Source organism: Galeopterus variegatus, unplaced genomic scaffold, assembly GCF_000696425.1.
Source record: "Galeopterus variegatus unplaced genomic scaffold, G_variegatus-3.0.2 Scaffold387, whole genome shotgun sequence".
In the NCBI taxonomy this organism is placed as follows: Eukaryota; Metazoa; Chordata; class Mammalia; order Dermoptera; family Cynocephalidae; genus Galeopterus; species Galeopterus variegatus.
In genome coordinates, this window is record NW_007726498.1 from 406267 (window position 1) to 432103 (window position 25837).

At 39.6% G+C, this 25837-nt stretch overlaps 1 protein-coding gene across 1 annotated transcript; it reads right to left on the bottom strand.

Moving 5' to 3' along the window:
- Nucleotides 1–6522: 6522 nt before the first annotated feature.
- Nucleotides 6523–25100, bottom strand: LOC103586867 (putative selection and upkeep of intraepithelial T-cells protein 1 homolog). The gene is made up of 7 exons (XM_008568213.1): nucleotides 25082–25100; nucleotides 18081–18428; nucleotides 13163–13444; nucleotides 10467–10577; nucleotides 8202–8309; nucleotides 6764–6886; nucleotides 6523–6611 (listed from the first exon to the last, which is right to left on the bottom strand). The coding sequence occupies exons 1-7, from the start codon at nucleotides 25098–25100 to the stop codon at nucleotides 6523–6525; spliced, it is 1080 nt and encodes a 359-aa protein (XP_008566435.1).
- Nucleotides 25101–25837: the final 737 nt, after the last annotated feature.

Sequence of the window (25837 nt, forward strand, 5' to 3'; positions counted from 1 at the left end):
TCATTTCCCCAATGTATTTCTTGTTGCCATTGTCAAAGATCATTTGGCTGTAAGTCTGTGGGTTGATTCCTGGGCTCCCAATTCTGTCCCTTAATCCAAGTGTCTGTTTTTATGCCAGTACAATGCTGTTTCGGTTACTATAGCTTTGTAGTATAGTTGGAAGTCAGGGAGTGTTATTCCTCTGGCTTCATTTATTTGTTTATTTTTCTCAGGATTGCTTTGGGTATTTGGGGTCTCTTGTTTCATATGAATGTTAGGATTGCTTTTTCTATTTCTGTGAAGAATGACTGTCTTTTTCTCTTTCTCTCTCTCTTACAGTTTCATTCAGAACTGCAACAAATACATCATCTAATAAATAAAAAATAAAATTTAAATTTCTTCTTATGTTATGATAATTATATATTTATTGACAATTATCTCTCCAGTTGGTTTGTACTGATTCATTTTTAAATCAGGAATGTATGTGGCCCATTTTTCCAAATAATCATCAAATCTTGAAACTTTTAATAGTGGTAAATGAAGTGCTATTGCTTTGAATTTAATTTATCCTGAATTGTGATTTTTAAGAATATTTTCACACAGTTTATTTTACTTTTATTTATAAATAAAATTGCTTTGGTACCAGGCCTTGTGATAAGTATTAAATCAGGTCATCATCATTAAGAACCTATGAGGTAGAAACTATTAATTTAGTCTGCCAATTCCCAAAGGAGGCATATTAAAATCTTATCAACATTTATAGAATTGTATACCTTTATTTGAATTTCTTTAAATTTTTTTCTAGATTTGAGTGTTTTATTAGTGTATATGTACTATGCAGTAATTTTGAGAGTTTTGATATATGGTTTTGTCTTTATTTTGTGGGTGACCTTTTTATCCCCAATAATTTCTTTTTAATTATCATTTTTTCCTTAATACTAATGTATTTTCCACATATATTTTGGTAGAATATGCATGGTTTTTGTTTTTGTGTCATGTATTTTCTTAATTTACTTTATTTTATTAATATTTTTTTACATTCTATGATGTTGTAGAGCAGTTGAGAGGGAGAGGGGAAAGGGGAAGGAAATGGGATGGAAGAAGGAGGGAGGAGGGGTGGGATTGAGGCCTGTGGCACCCCCTCATTCCCACAGGGGAGACCCATGGGCTTCCAGTGGTGGCTTGGTTACTGCCAGGCTACTTGCAGATGTCAAATTGGTGTGGCAATATCCCTTGCTCCCCACAAACCCAGCTCAGGAACCCAGGGCCCTTCTTGCTGAGGCTTGCTGGTCATCACTGGACTGGTTGAACATGAGGGAGCCATGGTCAAAACCTTCGGCCCCCACTACCCTGGCTTGAGAGAGCCTGGGGCACCTCCTATGGCAGCTCAGTGGTCATTGCTGGGGTGGTTGCACTTGTTGGGGGTGTGTAACCGAGGCTTTTGGCCCCCTCCTTGGGACTGGTTGCAGGTGTCTGGGGGCATGGCTGAGGCCCCGGCCCTCCCCACTTCCTGGCTTCAAGCCCAGGGGACTTCCAGTCCTTCTAGGTGTTATAGGTGTTCTTTGGTGAAATGAGACCTTTGCTAGTTAATATCAAACTTTGTCTCTAGTTGTGGGTATTTTATTTTTTCTTTCAGTTCTGTGTTGGATTATTTGCTGTTTCCACTGCTTAAACTCTGTACTGGAACTAATTTGTTGTGCTTTGCTTACTTCTAAGATGGGTGAACTTCCTGTGGAGACCAGCACTTGAGCTCTGTGGTTGAGTTAAATTGCTGCTTTGCTGCTGATTTCCTAGGGAAGGCATTTTGTGCAGCTCAGTTTTAATGATTGACTTTATAGGTACTTCTGGATCTGCTGAAATCTGGTGCACCTGGATTGTATAGAAACTCTGGTCTGGGCCTGAGTCTTCATCAAACTGCACCGCTTGCTATTCTATATTCCTGACCAGTCTCCTCTGAGTGGTCCTGCACAGACTGGGTGGCAGACCAGCTGTCCTTGCAGTCCCCCAGTGTTCCCCCAGTGGGCCTGTCTCTCCCACTGCCCATGCTCCAAACAATTCCCATGGGATGGGCCATGCTCCAGTCCCTTACATTGACTCGCCAGCCTCTCAGTGGTTCCTTTTTGTCAGTTGTTGTGGATCCTCAGTCCTATGTGGTCCACAGGAACCTTGTTGGTAGTACTGCTGGCCTGGGGTCCACCAAGGCCCTCTTCTCCCCTGCTGTCTCCAAGAAACTTCATGTGAAGGGCACAGCTGTGGCTTTTTGCCAGCTCTTGCTCCGTGCACTCAGCAGCTCCAGCCTTAAAGTGGCCATAGCATGAAACAGTCGGAGTGGTTTTTTCTTTCTCTCATCGTGGCTTCTCCCACCTTCATGCACTCCATAGGTCTCTCCTTCTCTTCCCCTGAGCTCTATAAGCCACAGCTTGGCTGTCATTGCTTTTTAATAGTTGTAAATTAGTTGATTTGGGGGAGAGACTGACTCTGGGAACTGTCTATCTGCCACCTTGACCAGAAGCTGCCCTGTATTTTCTAATTTTCCCTGTCATCATCCTTTAGTTAAGTCTGTTGCAAACATGATAGATTGGAGAGTTTTATTTTAATGTATATGTTTAATTACCCATAAATACAACTTTTAATTACTGATATAGACTTATTTCTACCTCCAGAGAATTACTTCCATTTTACCATACAGATTATTGGTTTTATTCTAGTTATCCTTCTGACTCATCGTGATTACATTTCTGCTGTGCATTGAGTTAATTGTGACCCCCAAAGTTCATATATTAGAATCTGAATTCCCACTGTAACTCTTGAGGGTGGGAAATCCTATTGTGATAATTGAAAGTTAGGGCCTTGAAGAGGTGATTAAGTTGATGGTTTAATGGTGGTTGTGGGCATAGATCCGAGGGCTTTAAAAAGAGGGTACATGAGGAACTATCTCTCTCTGCTCCACTATCTTCTGCCATGTGAGACCCTGCATTGCTGTAAAGCCACCATCAAAGAAGACCCTCACCAGCTATGTTCCCTGGACTTTGGATTTCCCAGCCTCTGAAATTATAGCAATAAATTTAATTTGCTTACCAATTACCTGGTACTGTGTATTTTGTTTTATAAGCAACAGCAATGGATTAATACAATTTCCGTCATTTAAAAAATTTTAGTTAACATAGTTTATACAAGAGCTGTCAATGTGATACAAATTTGAATATCCAAACATATTTTCTTTACTTGCTACATGACGACCATTTGGCTATGTATAAAATTATGGGGCTACAATTATTTTCTTTTGAGATCTTAGCATGTTGCACCACTGTAGTCTCTATCCAGAGTTCCAGATGAGAAGTTTGATGCTTGTTCAATCCCTCAACTTTGTAGGAAATCTGTCAAGGAAATAAAATTAACTCAAGGAATTGTAAATTCACATCTTCCTAAAAAGTCAAGTAGTTAAGATGAGAACATGTTTGAGAAAATATTTATTTTCTCTGAGATGCCAAAGATATTTTTGGAAAGGCCATGAGGAACAACTTTTATTTACAAATTGATTAACTTGAATTCTCTAGCTTAAATCAATAAGAGAAAAATACTTGCTGAGAGGAAGCCTACAAGGAATAAAGGCATCCTAGAAAAGAGCCCAGTTTAATTTGCATATTATCTGTTTGCAACAGAAGTAAATGAATACACCGGTGAAACTGCAATCAAAACATAGTCTCTGTCTGTCTCTGTCTCTGACTGTCTTCCTTTCTCCCTGTACCTTCATAACTCAGAAAACAGTAAATCACTATACGTTTTGTTTATTTGCTTGAGAAAGGCTATTGCAAAATAAAATTGGTGCTTGTATTATGAGACACATCTGAAGATGCAGTGGGTCTGTGGATTTGCTTTTAAACTTTTTCTAAATATTCTTATGGGTTCTCTTGACCTTCTGGAACTTGCAAAATTGTGGAACATTTGAGACATGGAATTGGGATAATCAACTTCTAACATACGAAAAAAATTCAGTGAAAGAGTACGGAGAATATAGCTACTAAAAAAGCAATGGGACTTATTCCAGTACCCCAGTAAAAGCTTGATAAAACTGAAGAAAACTTTAAAAATTGTGTAGGAAATTTGTACATATTTGGGGAAATTATTTCGTCTTTGTAAAATAAAATTAATCTGATTTTGGCAATTGGTTGGTATTTTTTTATTTAAAAAATTAGCAGCTAATTTAGGACATTTCAATCTGCAGTCAATTTTGACCATTTTCAATTTTAGCTACACTATCATGAAGTCGTTGCTATAAAACTCCGTATTATTAGCATTTAGGCATTAGTAGCCTAAATGATGTTAAATAGAATGATTTGGTCTTTTCAGTCCATTACATTGTGTAGTATCTAGTTCAAATCAATGAATGTGTTGTCTTGACCTTTTTTTCATAGAATGCTGGGAAAAACAAAAAAGATAAATTGATTAAATATTTGAATAGATAAAGCAACTCCTTCACTGGTCTCAATGGGATACAGAAGAGCAGCATCCAGAAATGGCCTTGCAGCCCCATGTAGGTGGAACAGGATGTGTTTTCTAGCTCCTCTGGACTCCTCTACTGTGAGAGACAGTAATACTTCTCTTGAAAGCAATCCTGCTTTTTTTTTTTTTTTTTTTTTTTTTTTTTTTGTCTTTTGTCTTTTTCCGTGTCCGGCAACGGATTGCAACCCTCAGTGTTGCCCCCGTACCAGACCGGGGACCGGCGACGGGATCGCAAGCCTCGGCGTTGCTCCCGCGCCTCGCTCAGCCAGTGAGCGGGAGCCGGTCTGTACGTGGGATCCGAACCCTCGGACGGGAGCGCTGCCGCGCTTCCCAAGCAGCGCACTATCCAGTGCGCCACCGGGCCGGCCCAGCAATCTCTTTTGTCTTTTTCCGTGTCCGGCAACGGATTGCAACCCTCAGTGTTGCCCCCGTACCAGACCGGGGACCGGCGACGGGATCGCAAGCCTCGGCGTTGCTCCCGCGCCTCGCTCAGCCAGTGAGCGGGAGCCGGTCTGTACGTGGGATCCGAACCCTCGGACGGGAGCGCTGCCGCGCTTCCCAAGCAGCGCACTATCCAGTGCGCCACCGGGCCGGCCCAGCAATCCTGCTTTTAATGCCACTGGGTCAATAGGTGAATGTGATGTGAGCTGAAGAATATTGGCTATAGACTCTTTACTACTTCCATCCCTATGAACGCCAGGAGAATAATTGGGATGTTTTTGTTGGTGGCAGAAACTAGGCATGAGGAGTATGCATCTGTATTGTAGCAGGCACACGCTTGTATCTTACACTTACTTCATCTCAGTGGGTAGGAAGTCTCTCAACATCGGCCAGATCATGAGTCTGACTCTAAGCCAATAACCTGTGTGTGATCCTTTAGGTCCAAGCATAGGAAGTTACAAAGGCTCTGCCTTGCAGACCTCACAGGAGAAAGCTGTTCTCCATGAAAGTCAGTGCCTTGCAGTTTCTTGAGGGAGTTGCAGTCCAGGACTCAGTCCCACTCCCAAACAGCCATGCTCATATGCATATCTGTACTCTTAGCCCAGGAACCTTCCTTGGAGACCTCCTCATTGGGGGCCTCAGCTGAGAGACTTTTCAGTCACCTCTGTTAAGGCCTTCTTTTGCGGAGGAGGCTTGACTAAAACACTCTTTTCCTCTGTGACTCAGTTTCTTTCCATTCCCAGTCCTTCCCTGTGTCTAACTTCCCTCCCACTAACCCATAAAATGGCAAGAACTCTTTGTAGTGAGATTTCCCCTACCTGTGTTGCATGTCACCTGACCCTTGCCCAGTGCTGTTCTACGGGAAAAAAATAGGACATTGGGGAGCCAGCACTACTTTCCTTTTTGGCCTCTTTCTTATACAACTGCAGTAGGTGAATGAAGGCTTGGCTGTTACTTTCACTTTGGCTTGTCCAAACTGACCAATAACAACACCTGGCAGCTCTCAACAGGTAGTATAGAGAAAGCTGAGAGTCAATGGATGCACAGATGAAAAAAAAAGTGGAACATTCTTTTTCTAGGTTATGGGCTTTTTTTGTTTAAGCAAAAATAATGTCTCTGTATTGTCCATAGTAACTCATGGTTTTGAGAGGAAAAGCCTGCTAGTAAATAAGAGCATACATTTGTTTAACTGTGCATATGTTTTTTAGTGGAATTTTTTAGGATTGTAGAAAACTGATCGAGTACAAGAATCAAGTATTAAATTTTCCTTCCTGTGTCACTAGTTCAGTATTTCCTTTCATTTTCACACAGAAATTATGTTTTCACAATAAAGCCAGTGCTTTTATCTTTGGGCATGAATTAAGGGGTGTTTCAAAGATTTATGCCTTCCTATAAACAGTTTCTGAAATGTTCCTGATCCAGCCCCCATAGACACTTACATATTTCTGAAAGAGAAAATTATGATATTAAATTTTCAATTCTGTCTTTGAGATCAAAATACAAGAAACCATGCAAGCCTTGCAAAGAACTCAGTGTACAGAAAGCTTTAGTGAATGCTTCTGCATGAAACTTGCCTTACGAGGTTAAGTGGGAAAGTTGTCACAATTGTTCAATCAGAGCTGAGACTGACATTGGCATTTGAGGCACTAATCCTGGCACTGGTAGAACACCCAGGAGCCTCAAGAAGGCTACAATCAGAAAGACCTTACATGGGATTAAATCTTTGCTTCTTCCGCCAGTTATTAAGGCACAAGGACCAGAACGGTCACCCCTCTGGTTATCTGGAGATCTGTCAGAGGAATGATGCCCTCTGAGTTACCACCCTTCCCATCCCACTTACCTCTCAATCTGAAGTAAATAAAGGAAAGGAACATGGTGATGAAGACTGTCAGCACACAGAGGGCCACAGTGATATCTTCCAACCATACAGTATCCAGCTGGAATTGTGGATCTGAAACAGGGACTGGGGAGAGATGAAAGAATTAAGAGTCACAGCAGAGAAAAGAGGGCTGGATTGCAGATTTATGATAGATTTACTTTTCAGGTTCCTATTGCTCTGAGTTTATATGAGGGTGAGAGGAAAGTAGGTTGGGTGATGTGAATGTTCCTTAGGATGAGTACGTTTGGGCTAAGCCTGGAAGAGGGCTGTGAGGAGGCAGACACCCAATCTCCTACTCAGGCAGTGTGGCCCTTGCTACAGCTGTCCAGAGTCTGAATGATGGATAGATATATTATGTCTTTATCTATTTTATCTGGTCATGAGGACCCTCAAGAATTCTGGACTTTGTGAGGAGTATGGTGAAATAGAATAGTCTTGGATGAGCAGAATATTTGAGATGTAAGAGATCTTACAATTCATCAAAGTCATACACTCATTTGGAGCAGAAGTCTCCTTTGAAGTATCTTTCCTGAGTGTTTCTAAAGTGGAAAACATTCCTATTCATAATACTGATTAATATGTCTTATGATGGCAGCACCATTGCCAACTATTAGGGTACCTGTTTCATTACTGAATAGCTATGTCTATCAGAAATTACTTTCCTGCAGCCATTTTTCATCTTTATTTCACAGGAGAAAATTATTGCCCTACTTTACAACTTCTGCATTGTGATTGTTGGCTTTAGCTCCAGCTTATAATAAAGAATTACTTTATCTTGCTGATCATTGCCTAGTATATATAATTTCCATGGGGACCTCAAAGATAAAGCTGAGGGCACATTTCAAATATGTTGGGTTCAGGTATCCCAAAACTTTCACAATATTCATTTCAATTTCACCCTCAAAGAGAGCCAAAGAGGAGAGGGATCTCCTCTTGAGAGAGTTTCATGTGTCCATGCACACCATAAAATTGAGCACATTTGTGTGGACATGTCAATAATTTTAAGAAGAGGATCTTTTACTTTTTATCAATCTCTGAAAAAAGTCTGAGATCCCAAAAGTTGAACGTAAACAGAATTATTACCTATTCTATGCTACAAGTATGAGAAGAATCAGCATAATTTATTAGGTAAAGTGATGGCTGGATTTTGGACCAAAATAAAGCTATTAAAGTGAAGGAAATATTTTCTTTTTTCTAGGAACAGAAGTATCAGTAGGTCATATCAAGGCCACAAAATTTATAAGCTAGAATCCAAGCTCTACAACTTACACTTCAAGTGTTTACTGTTCCTGCAGTTCAAACAAGTATCATTTCTCTTTGGCTAAATGTCTTACCAGAGACTGGGCTTTGGGGAAAGGAGCTGTTTCCAGCAAGTTCCCATCCTTTTAATTCCACTTACCTCGTGTTCTCCAGTGCATGTAAATGATGAGTCCAATGACTGTACCCATTGAAGAACAGACTATCACCGCACCCACGGCACAAGGAGAGGTATAGCTGCAGGAGCTACCTTGAGAAAAAGAGGTATCACAATCATCATTTATTGCTGTGGAGGCACTTTGGGTTGGGGAAAAATGGGCCTAGAAAGCAAGAACTATATTCTGATGCTATCCCTTGTATTCATTTAGAATAAGGCTAATGCTTATGTCTGAGGGATCAGAGAGCTGTTGATGAAAGCAACAGTAAGCAGAGCTGTTCCTAGGATGGGACAGGTTTTGGACTGAGACCTGCAGGAAAGCAGCTCATCTTTCTTTTTTTTCATCTGGCCCATCAGTCCGTGGGCCTCATTGGAGAGCATGAGGTGGAGTTATACACTCAGCATTATCATTTTATCAGAGTTTGAAAGAGTCTGGGTGGAGAAGAGCTCTGCAGATGTCTGAACTGCCTAAGAGATTATGAGAGTTTTGGATACAAGAATCTCATGAATGGAAGTGTCTTTAGACAACATATTGTTTAAAATCTTATTTATTGCCATTAAGCTATCTAGTCTCTCAATGAAAATATTCTGTGATTGGGGTCTTACTACCACAGGTGGTGCCTGTTTCTCTGCTGGAGAATTATAGGCACAGTTTAACTTAGTGGTTAAAACATGGGATACTAGTGTACATATGGCTTATATTCAATCCTATTTCTAACCATTACCAGATGTGTGATTTTAGGAGGACTATTTAACTGTGATGTACTTATTTTCTTCATATGGAAAACAGGGTAGTAATAATACTCAAAGTGTATTGTGGAAGTTTAATACATTAATAATGCTAATGTTCTTGGTATAGGTTTGCCAATAGTAAAAATTCAATAAATGTTAGCCTCTTATGATGTTGTAATAATTCCTATTATAAAATTAACTATGGCTCCTTAAAAATGATACATTCTAAATGATTAAAAAATGCCTTCTAGATAAAGATGAATAGAATGTCAGGGGCTCAAATTATGCCAATGAGGAACAGTTGAATAACAAGGGACAATCAGGTTGGCAAAGGTCAAGTTAGGAAAGTCTCTGACTATAAATTTCTGAAGAACTATCTGGGAAAAGGCAGCAATTGTTACACAAGTGGCCTTAGAAGGCTCAGTAAAGTGTAAGATACCCTGAAGCAGATCTGCAATAAAAAGAGAAATGCAATAAAAGATGTAATGAAGCAAATTATAAAAAACAAACCTTTAAAACTTAGTTTCAATAAGCAGACAGAAGGTAAAAGAATGCTTTCTTTTCCAAAACAACTACTAGGGTGAAAGTCGTGAACATGTGGCTTTCTGGTGTAGGGATCTGCCCCAAACCCCACAGCTACAGTGGTGGAAAAAGGCAGCCCTCGTGGTAAGATAACACAGTTCAGGCCAGAAGAGCATCTGGAAACGTCCAGGGGAAATACAGGAAGTTGGGAGAAGTGCAGAAGGACTGAGATCCAAATCCTTAGCTGACAGCTAAACTACCCATGTCTGGAGAAGATCCTAGAGGGCCTAATGAAAAAGCAGAAAGAGACCACAGAAGACTATACTCATGAAAGACAGAACTGTACCAGAAGGGATCTGTGAGTGTGAAGCTTTTTAAATGGACCACAGACCCACATTGTGAACAGCAATTTTTTTGTCACAAGTTTTCTTGCAAAATTTCTGTCTTCCCAGCCGCCCCCTCCCCTCCGGCCCATCGCCCTAATGTATCATAGTTGAGAATGGATAAAAAACTTTTACTCCCAGGAAAAGTAAACCACCTGGCGTTACAATTACTGTAACTCTCCCAGTGTAGTCTCTTTTCTTGATGCTGTGATGAGTGACGTCTTCTCAGCCACTTTTGCCACGTGCAGTTAGGACTTTATTTCCTGTTCCTGATGGGGTCGTTGGACCCTTTAAGAAGTGCAGTTAGAAATATGTGTAAATTGTGCTAAGTGTTAAATGTCAAAAAAGCTTTCCCAGTTTGTCTGGAAATCTATCACTATAGGAGAAAGGGCTTTCAACTTGACTGAGGCACAAGAAGCCCAGGCTTTCAGATACACAGCATTGTCAGCAGCTCCAGCAGCAGAAGAATATCTAGGACCCAGGAATGGGTGGAGGGCATATGTCTCACATAGAACCCAAGAGTTTAGAACTCCCTGAGGCACACAGCCTTGAGAATCAAGAGTTAGGCAGCGTTCCCACCCCCTCTCCCATGTTGCATCTCCCACCTACTTACGTTGCTGTTTGAAATAGAGTTCAGCACTGGGTATCATGATAAAGAACAGCAGCACAGCCATAATTGCAGCCAGAATCAGTTTCCAAATAATGTTCCATGGAAAGAGTTTATCTGAAATACAGAGTTTCAAATCTTACCACTTAGGAAATTTGGAGTGTTTGGACCTACTGAACAAGGAATGATGATTTCTCCAAAGCATATTTCCATTCAAGACCCCATCACCCTGGGACATTAGATTTAAGCCAGTTTGGGAGGCAGTGATAATTGGGCTGGTGAAGAGTAGGATAGGGTCTGGAGTGGGGCTGAGCTGGACGTGATGTAGTTTGAAGCTTGAGCAAAGGTGAGTGAAGGCCACTCTCCCTGTTCCTCTCATCTGCTTTGTCTCATGTTCTTCCTGACTAAAAGGGAAGAGGCTGGGCTAAGTTCTTCCCCTCAAGCCTCAGACACAAGTTTCCAGGGGCTACAATAAGGTCAGTCCCAACTCAGTCCTTCAGTCCTTTCACATATCTACTCTAAGAAAGTGTTAACTCAGAAAATATGCCTCTTGTTATTTACTGAAGTTGTAAATAAATGAACAACGATTTTTCCTTCTTTCTTTTATTTGTTTCATACATATGTATATGCAGAGAACTGGGGGGTGGGCAGAGAATAGGTAGTTTAGTCTCTCTTCATCCAGTGTAACTGTTTTGCTGTTTCTGATACAACCATAATATAAAGCTTTGCTTTTTTCTGGAAGATCAAATAAGAAAATACATGCAAAACTGTCTTGAAGGCAGTAAATTGCTAAAACTTTCAGAGGAGTTATTCAAATAAAATATTTTTGAATTACAATATCCCTCTCAGCTTCTGGCTCTAACATTAATTTCATGCATATACACAAACATTAATACATGTATATTTAATTGGCAATTTACAAGGCACTCATTTTTTTTAACCATTTAGATATCAATTATCTATTGCTTACCTACTATGTGCCATGAAATATATGAAGCAGTAGGGGTGTATCAGTGTATAAAACCAACAAAGATCTCTACCCTCCTGTTTTAGAGGGGAGATAGATAAGGGACAATAAGTAAATTATACAGTGGTTAAAAGATGATAATCCTATGTAAAAAGGAAAATTAAAGCAGGGTAAGGAAATAGAAAATCCCAGGTGATGGTGGTGGGGGTAGGTTGCATTTTTTCAAGTTGGTTTGTCAAGGTAGTGCTTATTAAAAAGGTGAGAGTTGAACATAGACTTGAAGGAGATATGGGAACTTGGTGGACTTTACACTATTCTAGGAAGAGGGACCGACTAGAGCAAGGACCCCAAGGCAACAGCATGTCTGTCATGGACGGAAAACAGCAAGGGCTGCACTAGAGTGGACAAAGGAGAACAAAGGACAAAGATGAGGACAGACAGGAAATCCAGTACAGACAGTGCAGTATATTGTGGGTGCATTTTACTGTGGGTAAAATGGTGAACAGCTGTAAGGTCTTGAACAGAGGGTGATGTTTTATGTCTCATGTTTTAAATGGGTCCTCCTATCCATATGTTGAGAATATACTATAGTTCTTTGAGGTGTAGCATTAGGTTGTTTATTCGAAATCTTTCTATTCTTTTAACGTGTTTATTGCAATAAACTTCCCTCTTAGTGCTGCTTTTGCTGTATCCCACAGGTTTTGGTATGATGTGTCTTTATTTTCATTAGTTTCAAGAATTTTTTTGATTTCCTGTTTAATTTCTTCTTGGACCTATATGTCACTCAGGAGCATGTTGTTTAGTTTGTTTAGTTGTATACATGTGTTTGTATAGTTTCCACAGTTTCACTGTTTATTGACTTCTAGTTTTAATCCATTGTGGTCTGACAAGATACTTGAAATAATTTCAATTTGTAAAAATTTGTTGAGACTTGATTTGTGATCTAACATGTGGTCTATCCTGGAGAATGTTCTGTGTGCTGATGAGAAGAATGTGTAATCAGTCGTTGTTGGATGAAATGTTCTGCCAAGTCCAATTGGTCTACAGTGTAGTTTAAATCCTGTGTTTCTCTGTTGATATTTTGTCCAGATGATCTGTCCAATATTTATAATCAACTATATTCCAATAAAAAGAAAATAATATACTATATCAGAGAAGACTAGAAATAGTAGAACTTTTAGGGTACTACTGCCAAAATTCAGACCATGGGTGATGGCGCCTCAGACTTGGGTGGCAGTAGTAAGGTGGTGCGAAGTGATGAGGCTCTGGATATATTTTAAAGATAGAGCTAGAATTATTTCTTGACAGATGAGACATAGAACATGAGAGAAAAATGAGAGTCAAAGATGACTTCCAGGAATTTGTTCCAAGAAACTAAAACTATGAAGTATGATTGGGAAGGCAGTTAATTAAGATGGTTGTGAGATAATCAGTTTAGTTTTTGACATGTTTGGTTTGGGATATTTATTAGACTTATGGTACTTAAAGCCATGAGACAGAATGAAGTCACAAGGGAGAAAAGGCTAAAAAACTATGCTTGGAAATTCCAATATCATGAAGGCAAAGTGAAAAAAAAATGAATATAGAAAAGAAAATAAGAAAGAAAACAAGCAAGATGTTGAATAAAGCCAAGAGAACAAAATGTCTTGGAAACCAAGTGAAGAGAGTGTAAGAATTTTTCTCTTACCTTATATGACAATGGCCATCCTTTAAAGGACAAATACTCAGATCTCACCTGATAGGGCAATGCTTGTACTTTCCTCTTGACCAGTTACAGGGTTTCGGAGATAGCAAGTGACATTTCCATGGGACTGACTGCTAAGGAGAATGGTCATCTTCATGTTGAACAATTTGTGACTGTCCTGTGAGTGGGCTTTTGATGCATAGGGAATGACCTCTCCTCTGCTGTTTCTCCATTCCATTTGAGGCTGTGGGAACCATCCTCTTGAATTACACTCCACTAAAAGACCTTTGATATTAGAAGGATGCAGAAGAATCTGTATTTCTAAGTTTGTAGCTGATTGAAGAAATGGGGAAACAGTATTTTTTAGATGAAGGGAAGGGGAAACAGAGAACAGAGATGGAAAAGTCCACCTCTCTCACTTTAATTCCTGTCATGTTAGACATGTTGATAGCCAAGCTCTGGGAAACTGATTGCCATGATGAGCTCATCAAAAGGGAAAAGGGACCAGCCAGAATGAGGGTTTATAATATAAAAATTGACAGCCTCATCCTGAATAAGTCAGGGGAGGAAATGCCTGTTTGTTTCATTCATTCAAAAATATTTATTGTTGATTTATTTACTAAATCTAGGAGACTGGGCTAGGTCCTTGATTATAATAGTGAACATTAATGGATAATTAAAAAACAACTAAGATCTCAATTCTCATAGAAGTTATGGCTTACTGTTTTTTCTTCAATCTTCACCATCAGTCACTTTGAGCTGACATACCAAATTATAAATAAACAATGGCTTTATAAATATGTTTGCAGCTTTAATAAAAACTTTAATTTGTATACTCTTTGCATACAATAGATATTTGCAAACAATATGTTTTGCATAAATAGGTAATACACTATTATTATTAAAATATAACATGTGGCTTAGATAAAATAAACAAGTCTCTGAAAAATTACAGGACATTGGCTGGGATACAAGACTTGCCTACTGTGTGGACAAAGGAAGAATGAATAAATATTTAAAAAGTGTTACTCTAGAGCAGCTCTGTCCAATAAAACTTGCTGCAGTGATGGAAGTGTTCTATATCTGTGCTGTCTAATATGGTAGCTACTTGCCACATAAAATTGTTGTGGAGCTACTGCTAAGGCAAATGTCTGGAATCCTATTGACATTGCTTATTGTCTAGCTCTTAATCCTGTCCATGACACCAATTGTAAAGCTGGGTGACCATGCTAGTTGTCAGGCTCTTTTACCAGCTGGTAATCCTGCACCAACTGGGCTGATCGTCGAGCTAAGGCTGGGTCTGGAGTCCACAGACCACTCAAGCCCATTCACAGACTGGGTCACAAGCCCTTCACATGCCAGGCTGGATCCCCAGACCCCTTAAACACAGGTCTATGAGCTAGGTAACTGGCAAACAGGTCTTTGGGAAGCATGGCTGCACTGGGCAGACGCCCGAGGAAGGTGCCCATCTGCCTACTTCACTAAAACTCTTCTCTTTCTCTCTCTGTCTCTCTGAAGAACACAAGAATAGCAACAAAACTAAAAAGATACATTGGCATGCATGTGCACTAACCACACACATACACACACAATTTGCTTACAAAGGATGTGCTAAAACCACACCCAACTGGACCTGAGGTGAGGGCCCTGACCAAACTATTCTGTTTTCCCAACAATCCATCCCTTCAGGGTCATTGACCTACAATCTATGCATTCAGAATCTTCCACAATGTTCCCTTAGGGAGGATAAATGAAGATAAATGAGGATAAATAAATCCCTTACACTCACATATTACACATTCCATCCTAGTCCCCAAAGTCTTAGCTTGCTGCAGCACCAACTCAAAAGTCCAAAGTCGAAAGTCTCCTCTTGAGACCAAAAGCAAAAGTCTTACCAGCCATGAACCTGTAAAGAGTCAAAAGCAAGTTTGTCTACTTCCAAGATACAGTGGGACAGACACTGGGTACACAGTCCCATTCCAGAGGGAGGAATAGAAAGGAAAGACAGGCACACAAACAAATCCAAAACCCAAACAGGGCAAATGTTAAGCACAATCGGGCACCTGGACCCCTAAAGCATTGGGCAACCTCACTCCTATAGCTCTGCCAGGTGCAGACCACTGAGCTGCCCTGGTGTCTTCAGCTTTTCCAAGCTGGCACTGCACATTGCCAGCAGCCCCACAGTTCTGGGCTCCTGGCAGCAGTCCCGCCATCCTGGCTCCACTAGACATTTCCTCAGTGGGGGTTCTCTGTGGGGGCTCTGACCCCACTTTTCTACTCCACATTGCTCCATAGATGACCTCCACAGTGGCTTCACCCCCTGCAGCAGGTCTCCACCTGCGTCCCCCGACTTTTTCATACATCTTCTGAAATCTAGGTGGAGGCTGCCACGCCTCCACTGCTCTCACATACTGCTGGCCTGCAAACTTAACACAACGTGAATGCCACCAAGGTTTTCGGCTTTTGCTCTTCAGAGGTGCTGAGGCAGGATTGCTCCAGCCAGAGTGGCTGGGATGCAGGGAACAATTTGCTGAGGGCAATGACACCTCAGGTCTGCCCTCTGGAGAAACTCAGTCCTTCTAGAATGGGAGAGGAGCTCTCCCAAACTTCTCAAATGCCCTCAAGGCTTTTTTCCCCATTGTCTTGGCTCTTAGCATCTGGCTGCCTCATCTCCAAGATAATGTCTTTAGCAAACAGTTTATCTTCTTCACCCTTGTGTTTTTCTCCTGCTCTCCACTTCTCTACCACATGGCCAGGCTGCAAACTTTCCAAATCTTTGTGCTCTGCTTCCCTTTTAAATTCTGGCTTTTGAGTTACTTCAATCAGCTTGGCTTACACTGGCTACTCACTCAGACTCAGGAAGTTTTGGCAGCCTTCACCCATACAGTTCAAACAGCTGCATTCACCCAGTCCATCAAGGAGTGGCTGCACATCCATAGCCATTCTGCAGCCACTGCCTCAGAGACAGGAACATAGTAATGGAGACTAACTTTTCCACTTTTTCACCAGGTGAAAACATACTTGAAATTCTGCAAGGGCACCCATTCTCAGGTCATCTACCCATCTGCATGTGGCACTCTTTTCTCAGGTTTTACAGCACCTGGCCAGCCATCAGGTTTAAGTGGCACCTTCCGAGCCTTTTGCCTTCAGAGAAATGCAAAACGCATTTACTACATAGTCTCTAGAGCACGTTACACCACCCACCCCTAGGTTGCATAGTTGCAGCCAGGGGCTCTGCCCGTTTCTGCTGCTTTAATGTCTCATTTTCTCATGCACAACAGGTCATGCCTGGAGATGCATGGTTTCCCCAACTCACGACTGGGTTGGTCAACCTCCCTGTTGTGAGAGGCAGGAGTGGCCAGTCACTGCACATCATCCTCAAGGACATTTATCCGTGCTTCCAACAACTCTGCTTTCTGCTGCAAATCTCAATCAGTTTGCAGCATAGTTATCAGCAGCCAGGCTCCAGTCAGCAGAAAAGTGGCCACCAGGCCCCACATGCTCAAGGATAGCCACATTTCCTCCTTCTTCCAAGGGCTTTCAGTTCCTGTACCTGCTCAGAATCCTGTCATAGACTACACCAATTGTGGTGCTACTGCTAATGTCGGAATCCTGCTCACAGCACCAATTGTCTAGCTCTTAATCCTGACAACTATGCTAATTGTGGGGCTAGGCTAATGTTGGCATCCTGCTGACTATGCCAATTGTGGAGCTACTGCTAAGGCAAATGTCTGGAATCCTGTCAACATCGCCAATTGTGGTGCTCTTAATCCTGTTCATGATGCCAATTGTAAATCTAGGTGACCACACCAGTTGTCGGGCTCTTTTACCTGGTGGTAATCCTGTACCAACTGGGCCAATTGTCAAGCTGAGCTAAAGCTAGGTCTGGAGCCCACAGACCACTCAAGCCCATTCACAGACTGGGTCACAAACCCTTCACATGCCAGGCTGGGTCCCCAGACCCCTCACATGCCAGGCTGGGTCACCAGACCTCTCACACGCAGGTCTATGGGCAAGGTAACCAGCCAAAAAGTCCTTGGAAGCTGTAGGTTGGAAAGCATGGCTGTGCTGGGTGGATGCCTAAGGCAGAGGCCGGCCTGCCTGCTTCACTAAAACTCTCCTCTCTCTCTGTCTGTCTCTCTCTCTGTCTCTCTGAAGAACACAAGAATAGTAATAAAACTAAAAAGATACATTGGCACGCATGTGCACTAACTCCACACACACACACACACACACACACACACACAATTTGCTTACAAAGGATGTGCTAAAACCTCACCCAACTGGACCCGAGGTGAGGGCCCTGACCAAACTATTTTGTTTTCCCAACAACTGTTAAGCACCTGAAATGTGGCCTATGAGACTTAAGAACTGAAAGTTTAATTTTATTTAATTTGAATTAATTTTAATGTAAGTTTAAATGGACGTGTGGCTAGTAGATATCATATTGAATAGTTCAGCTCTAGTCTATAGAGTTGGGTGTTGTATTATATCCAAATAGATGTTAAGTGTGAGTGGGCCTGAAACCGTACACTTGTGTCCTCACATTTGTGAAGCCCTTCTGTTTCTTAGTTTACTTACCAGTTTTCTTATTATCATTAAGGAAACTATTGTAAAGATTTACAGATTTTTTAAAATCTTAAGTTTTACTAAAGTGTTGTCAGAAATAACTGAAAGGATAGTAGCAAATCCTAAAAGGATTCTGTTGGTCCTTTAGAAATCTAACAATGCTTGTAGACATAAGAAAACAGACAATATTTACTAACAGAGTTGAAGTCTGCACAGACATAGTTTTCATTTTTGATCCTTCACTCCTCCCAATTCAAAAACTAAATGCATGAACTTGAATTTGCTATCCAAACCAAGTAATATGAAAATAGTTAGAAACACTGAGAATTTCCCTATTACTCAGCCTCAGATGGGTTGAGGTTCACGGATGCATAAAAACCTCAGAGGGATCCATCCTTACCTGTGACCGTCACTTCTGTGATGGCTTCTTCATAGAAATCACCATCTTTGAACAAGCAGTGGTACTGTCCGTCATCATCAACACTGACATTAAGGATCCGGAGGGTCACTTTACCTTCTCCAATGGCTTCTTTCAGTAGCTCTGTCCTCTCCACATACTTGGAGATAGTTTCTCCATACAGGTCTTTACCATCCTTGTACAGATGAACAGGTTGTGTGTAGCGGTTCCGGAACCAGCGAATCTCCATATGTTGTGCATTCTGTGGTGGGGACAGCTGGCAACTGAGCTCAACTTCTCCACCCAGTGAAGCCACGATTGGCCTCTCTAAGCCCTTCACTGTGAATTGTTCTGGGAAAGGAGATGGTAACCAAAGGTGAGAGTATGAGTCAGGACACAACTTCTATTTGAATCATTGTATCTCATGCACCATCTCATACATGTACACACACTCACACTTTGTTGTGGATAAATTCTTTTGTTTTCCCTGAAAACAACTTAACTTTGCACTTGATTTGAATAGTAGTTCATCAAATTGTTTCCCTTAAGAAATATAAAAATATGGCTTCCATTGCTGCTAAAGTTTCCATTTCTGTTAAAAAAGAAAAACTGCTACCAGTCTAATAGTTACTCTTTCATTCATTCTATTCTTTTATTCATTTTAAATATTCTTTCTTTCAGACTGCTTTTAAGGTACTGCATTTTAACTATAATAAATCTATGTATGAATTTATGCTTCTTTTTCTGACCTTTGTAGTGCTTCTTGAATCAAATGAATCCTGTCTTTCTTCGGTTCTGGAAAATTATCACCCATCCTGTGTTTACTCTTACCTCTTTTTTTCTCTCTCCTATTGTCTTATTACAGAAGTCCTATGTTCAACAGATAGGCTGTCAACTCTCTTGGGTATTACAGCAAAATATCTTAAAGCTCTGTGACCTGCTCCTCTAAGTGTCCCCGGGTTAAGATGTTTCACTTTTTGGTTTGCCTTTTTGATACAACTTGGCTACAACAGGTGTGCTGTCGGGTTAGAGACTCAGAAACTCTCAAAATTGATATTTAGCCCCTGACTGGAATGAGGTGTAGAACTAGCAGACATTTCAGACTCTCTCATTTTTGTCCCCTGCTCCACTCACTGAGGAGAGATGAAAAAATAGTTAATGCTACTTTCCACTTTACCCACATAGTGGCCATCTTGTCTCTCCCAATTCCTTCTGTTATAGTGCTGTTGGAGGGAGCAGGACTGAAGCCATGTTGGGACCTAAAGCTGCCTGGGCTGTGGAGTGGGGGGAGGATTTTAAAAAGAACATTTTTTTTCTCTCCACTCTTTCTTCCCATCCCCTGACTTTCTTAACTCACTCAATAAGTAGGAAAACAAGGCAAGAAGCTAATTAGTACTTTGCAAAGCTAACAGTTCTTTCTTTGAGACTTGTAGAGTTTTGAGAAATGATCAAGGCCAAATGACTGAAGCTGACCTTGGACACCAGGTAATACACCGGTGCAAATCAAAATCTTGCAGCGAAGATGAGAACAGAAACCAGAGGAGGCCTTGGCGAGACCTTGTACCTGACCCACAGAAATGGATCCCTCGTAACTCACGTCTCCTTCTCTCCTGCTTCTCACCTCCCACGTTCCATCCCTCAACTCCTCCTTTAAAAACTCCTCAGTAAATCTAAATCTTTGAGATGGGGTAGCCTATCATCTCCTTCAGCTGAATACATCTGCTTTTCTAACACCAACCATTTGACTTCTGAGTTTTTTTTCTTTCCTTATCAAAGGGGCAGGCAGCTGGACCTGAGTCTGGTAACAGTGCCACTTGGTAAAGACCACCAAGTCATTCTAGACTCCTCTCACCATTGGTGGCTAGAGTCTCAAGTGCCAATGTGTGAGTGATCAATTAATATTTAAAATATTGAAAATTATTTTTTATATAGAAATAATACTATTTTAGGTATAAATTATTGAATCCCATTTTGTTATATGCTTACATAACAAATCTTTGAAAATAACTTTAAATATTTGGGCAGTGCTAATGAAGTTAATATTATTCCCTTAAACAATTAGATTCCAATTACATGTTTAAAATACTGATTATTTTGAATGTGTTTTAAATGCATATGAAACAGACAAAATGATCACAAATAGAGGGATTCCAAACTAATTATGCCATTTACCTTTGTATATATTTAAAAATAATAATTATGTGTACTTAAGTCACTTTATCATTATTCTCTATTAGTTTTCTTGTCTAACCAGATATATAATTTGGTATGTTCTTGAGGTTGCATAATACTTATCTGACAAATTTTCAAGTTTACAACAATCTTATAGAGAACAAAGAAAAAGGAAGAAAAAATTTTCTCAAAGGTTTAATAGAAAATATTAGAATTTTTTCTATTAAAACCAACAATATGGTAAGCATAACTCAATGTAGCAATTTGAAGTCACCAAAATAAAAATACCTCTTAAATATTTCAAAAAAGAAAACATGTCTTTTAACTTTTCATAGAAAAATTGTACTAAAAATGCTACTGAGCATGAAATATCTCTATAGAATATTGAAATTTGTTGTATAAATGCGATCTTTTTTCTTAACATCTGAAATTGGCCCATAAGAGAGCTCAATGGGACAGAGTTTGGAAATTCAAATGCATTAGGGAAATTGGTTTATGACAAAGATAACATTTGAGATTAATGAATAAAGATGAATTATTTAATAAATGGAAAGAACAACTGGGGATTTTTTGGGAAAAAAAGTCAAATTTCCTTCTTAACATTTATATAAAAAATAATTTTTGATGGATTGATTTGAAAATATAAAATAAGTAAAAAGAATAGTTGTTATAATCTTGGAATGCATCTGGAAAACTTTTCTAAGTAAGCAGAACACCTGGACACCATGAAAATAAACTGTTAAATTACACAACATAAAAATAAGTCAAAAATGAATTTTAAACTGGTCAAGAATATATGGAAAAGGTGTAACAGTTTAAGCACTCATTTACTAAATTAAAATTTTAAATTCATTGAAATTAAAAATGTCTGCTCTGCAAAAGCTTTTGTAAAGAGATGGAAAAGATAAGACACAGACTGAGAAAAAACATTTCCAAAAAACATGTTTGATAAAGGAACTCAAGTCTATAAAAAAAAAGATCTCTTCTTAAAAATTATTTGTTGTTTTTTTAACTTATTTTTTCTTAATTGACACTTGATAACTATTTGTGGGGTATAGTGTGATATTTGGGCACATGTATACAGTGTGCAATGGGCATATCAGGGTAATGAGCATATCCATCACTTCATGCTGGGAACATTCAAAATTCTGTGTACTGGCTATTTGAGATTATAAAATAAAATGTTGTTAACTTAGTCTCCCTACAGTGAAATATAATACTAAGTCTTATTCTTCCTATCTAGCTGCAGTTTTGTATCCATTAATATTCAACAATAAGAAAACAAAGAACAATTAACAAATGGACAGAGGATCTGAACAGACCAAAGAAAACCAAAGATATGTTGATGGCAAATAAACACATGAAAATAAACTCAACTCATATATCATTAGGGAATTGCAAACTGAAACAACGAGCTACCATCACAAATTTATTAGAATGGCTGAAATCCAAAACACTGAGAAGACCAAATACTGTCAAGGGTGTGAAGCAACAAGAACTCTCCTTCGTTGCTGGTGGGAATGCAGAATGGTACAGACTGTTTGGAAGACAGTTTGGTAATTTCTTACAAAGCTAAACACAGGTTTACCATATGGTCTAGCAATTGTGCTCCCAGGTATAACCCCAATGAGTTGAAAACTGTATTCATAGAAGAACCTGCACACAAGTGTTTACAGCACATTTATTTATATTTGCCCCAAATTAATAAACTAAGATGTCCTTCAGTAGGTGACTGGATAAACAAACTCTGGTGCAGTCGTCCCCCTTATCTGCAGTTTTACTTTCCGTGAGTTCAGTTAACTAAGGTCAGCTTCAGTCTGAAAATATTAAATGGAAAATTCCGGTTTTAATAAGTTTTAAATTGTTTAAGACTTCTGAGTATGATGAATTCTCACACTGTCCAGCTCCATTCCACCCTGGACATGAATCATCCCTTTGTTCAGCGTCTCCAGACTGTATATGCTACCCACCCATTGGTCACTTAGTGGCCATCTCAGTTATCAGATCAACTCTTGTGAGACTGTAGTGCTTCTGTTCAAGTAACCCTTATTTTACCTAATTATGGCCCTAAAGGGAAAGAGTACTAATGCTGGCATATTGTTATAAATTGTTCTATTTTGTTATTAATTATTATTGTTAATCTTACTGTGCTTAATTTATAAATTAAGCTTTATTATAGGTACGTATGTATAAGAAAAAACATAGTGTATATCGGGCTCAGTACTATCTGTGGTTTCAGGCATCCACTAGGGGGTCTTGGAACATCTGCTCCTCCAATAAGGTGAGATTACTGCACATACACACAATGGGATATCATTCAACAATAAAAAAAAATGAGTGATCAAGTCATGAAAAGGTATAGAGGAAGCTTAAATGCATATTACTAAGTGAAAGAAGCCAGTTTGAAAAGGGTACATACTGTATGATTCCAACTATATTACACTCTGGAAAAGGCAAAGCTATAGAGATAGTAAAAAGAGCAGTAGTTGCCAGGGTTTCAGGGGGAGAGAGGGATGAATAAATGGAGAATAGGGTATTTTTAGGACGGTGAAATTATTCTGTACAGCATGTAATGGTGGGTAAGTGACATTATGCATTTATATAGTTTGGGGCTGATCGGGGAAAAGATAAGACCACAAGGTGGCGGTAGCACACAAGGAGCGTTTATTCGTGCAACACGTCAAGGTTGCAAAAGGAGGCAGTTCTCACAACTCGAGACAGTGTAGAAGCACCGGAGACCACCATCCCGTAGGGGAGGAGGGCAGAGGAACTCCCAGGGTTGGAGAGGGGGCTTATGTGTCTAGGTAACATCACTCCAAACACAGCAGAGACCCTCTGGGTCAAAGAGCTTTGAATAGCACTTGGGGTCTTCACAGAGTTTTTCTTATCTATAGCTAACAGATGTTGGGTGCAGTTTCACAAGATATACAAAGCAGGCAGCCATTAAATACTAAAAATTTGTCTATTTAGGATATATTTTAAATAACTGTATGCATAAAAATTAGAGTTTGGCATTGGTGGGCTTCTGAGCTAATGGATCCGAGTGTTGAAGAAACTTTGCAACACAAGACCAAAATACAGAAGCCATTTCTGACTGACTTTTGTAACAATTTGTTAAAACCCAGAGAAATGTACAACACAAAGAATGAAACTTTAAACTGGGATTTCAGTTAATAATAATCTATCAATATGGGTTCATCAATTGTAATAAATGTACTACACTAATGTAGCATGTTAGTAATAAAGGAAACTGTATGTGTGTAGGGGTGGGGGAGGTGGTGGACAGGGAGTGGGTTATATTGAAACTCCACATACTTTCTGCACTTTTTTTTATAAACCTAAAACTGCTCTAGAAAGTAATGTCTATTATAATTTAAAAAGTCTGTTTGGAGAACAATGTGGACAAAATAAACAGGGCTAGGAGGGAAATTTTGTAATCTTCAAAATAAGAAATCAAAGCAAAAAAAATGCTGCACATTCAAAATACAGTCAACAAGTCCATTGAATTACAAACTGATCATAAATACATGGAAAAGGTATAACAGATCAAAAATCAATTCTGAATATTTAAGAATTCTTAAAAAGCAACAAAGAAAAGACCCACAATACAAAGGAAATATGAAGTGAAGACATAAGCAGGCAGTTCAGAGGAAAAGAAATACAAAATTTTTTGGAAAGATACTCAACCTCACTCATTAATAAAAATATAAAATATAATCACTGTGAGATTCTATTTTTCGTCTGTAATTATAGAAAAGATAAAAAGCTCCAATGCCTGGGGCCGGCCTGGTGGCGCACTGCTACAGTGCGCCACTTGGGAGCATGGCGGTGCTCCCGCCGAGGGTTCAGATCCCACATACAGACCGGTTCCCGCTCACTGGCTGAGCAAGGTGCGGCTGCAACACCGAGGGTTGCGATCCCGTTGCCGGTCCCGGTCTGGTACGGGTGCGACACTGAGGGTTGTGATCCGTTGCCGGACACGAAAAAAGACAAAAAGGAAAAAAAAACAAAAACAAAAAAAGCTCTGATGCCTGTAACACCTCCCTGGCAAACTCACATGTGCTGTTGGTGGAAATGTACATTTATAACTATTTAAGAATAACATTTTAATATCATAATACAATAGCACATTACCTTTTACCAGCAATTCTATTCATAGGAATCTTTTCTACATTTGTACTCATAGGGATGCTTAAAAAATATGTGCAAGGATGTTTGTGGCAGCATTCTTTTTGTTAGCCAAAGACTGGATACCACCTAAATGTGCATCAGAAAGGTTTCTACCATTTAACATGAAGGTTTTGCTAGAAACTCGTAAATCTTTTATGCCAATTATTGTCTTAGGCTTTTCTTTATGTCTCTAAATAAGCTGTAGTTATTTCTGTTTTGCATAGATCCATTATAATGCAAATTCTTATCACCCGTCGAAGTCCAGCCCATTCCATCTTTCCTCATCTGATGCCCCAGTGTACTGAAAACTTACATGGATTCCAATATAGACCCACATCTTGGACCACTTCCTGACTGTATAAGTGATAAATCATGTCTCTTCAATATGAACACTGGGTTTTTGAAGACAAATAGTGGATCTTTATTTTATTTTCTCCCTGGAACCTAACATAAATCTGGGTACATGATAAAGACTTGCTGATTAGAAATAAATAACTTTTTCTAACCATAAACTGGGGTCTATAGTACACATCTCATTACATAACTATGTATCAAACCTTAAGAACAATGGTCAAAAGAGTTTGTCCCTACTTTTTGGTCCTTTCTTTTTCTGGCCTACTTGACATTGACATGACTCATAAAGGAAGGAGAGAGATTCATACCTGAACTTGGTGTTACCATCTGAAGGAAGTGTATGATAGCAAAGTACCTGGAGAAAGGCAGACCTGCAGTTTCCATGACACCTGTGATAAGAAATGAGGCAGGTTCAGAAACATTGATAACAGCAGTGAGAGTTGCAGAAATCAGATATATCCGCGTCTTTCTGCAGCAATTAACTCTCAGGTAGAGTTGCCAGGTAAAATGTACGACTCCTGGTTAAATTTTAACTTCAGATAAGCAACAATTTTTTTTTTTTTTTAGTATAAGTATTCCCCCATGTAATATTTGGCAGCCTATAATTTTTATTTGAAAAATCTAGTAAACTGCCTCTTAATAATTCAATATAATAACCAAGTCCAGCCAGAGGCTTCTTCCTATTAAAGGATTGCTTCCTCCCAGGCTATACTGCATGTCTTATGGTTTTGTAAACTTCATCAGATGACCTGCTTCTCCAGAGAAAATGGCAGCAGATCTCCTGTCTAGATCTCCAAAGCAGAAGTAACTATAGCTTATTTAGGGACACATAAAGAAAAGCATCTGGCTATTTTGTTACATTTTTACACAGAAAAGTTTAAAGATGGAGATTTGGCCTTATTAGTCTGGTGGCATAAAACAAGTGGCCATTTTAGAAGAGAATATGAATCTGGCCCTCACATCATGGGCAGGGGGATGACAATTAGCTTTGTATCTCATGAATATTCTTAATAAAAAATAAAAATAAAAAAAAGAAGAGAATATGACTTTCTTCCCTTTAGTTG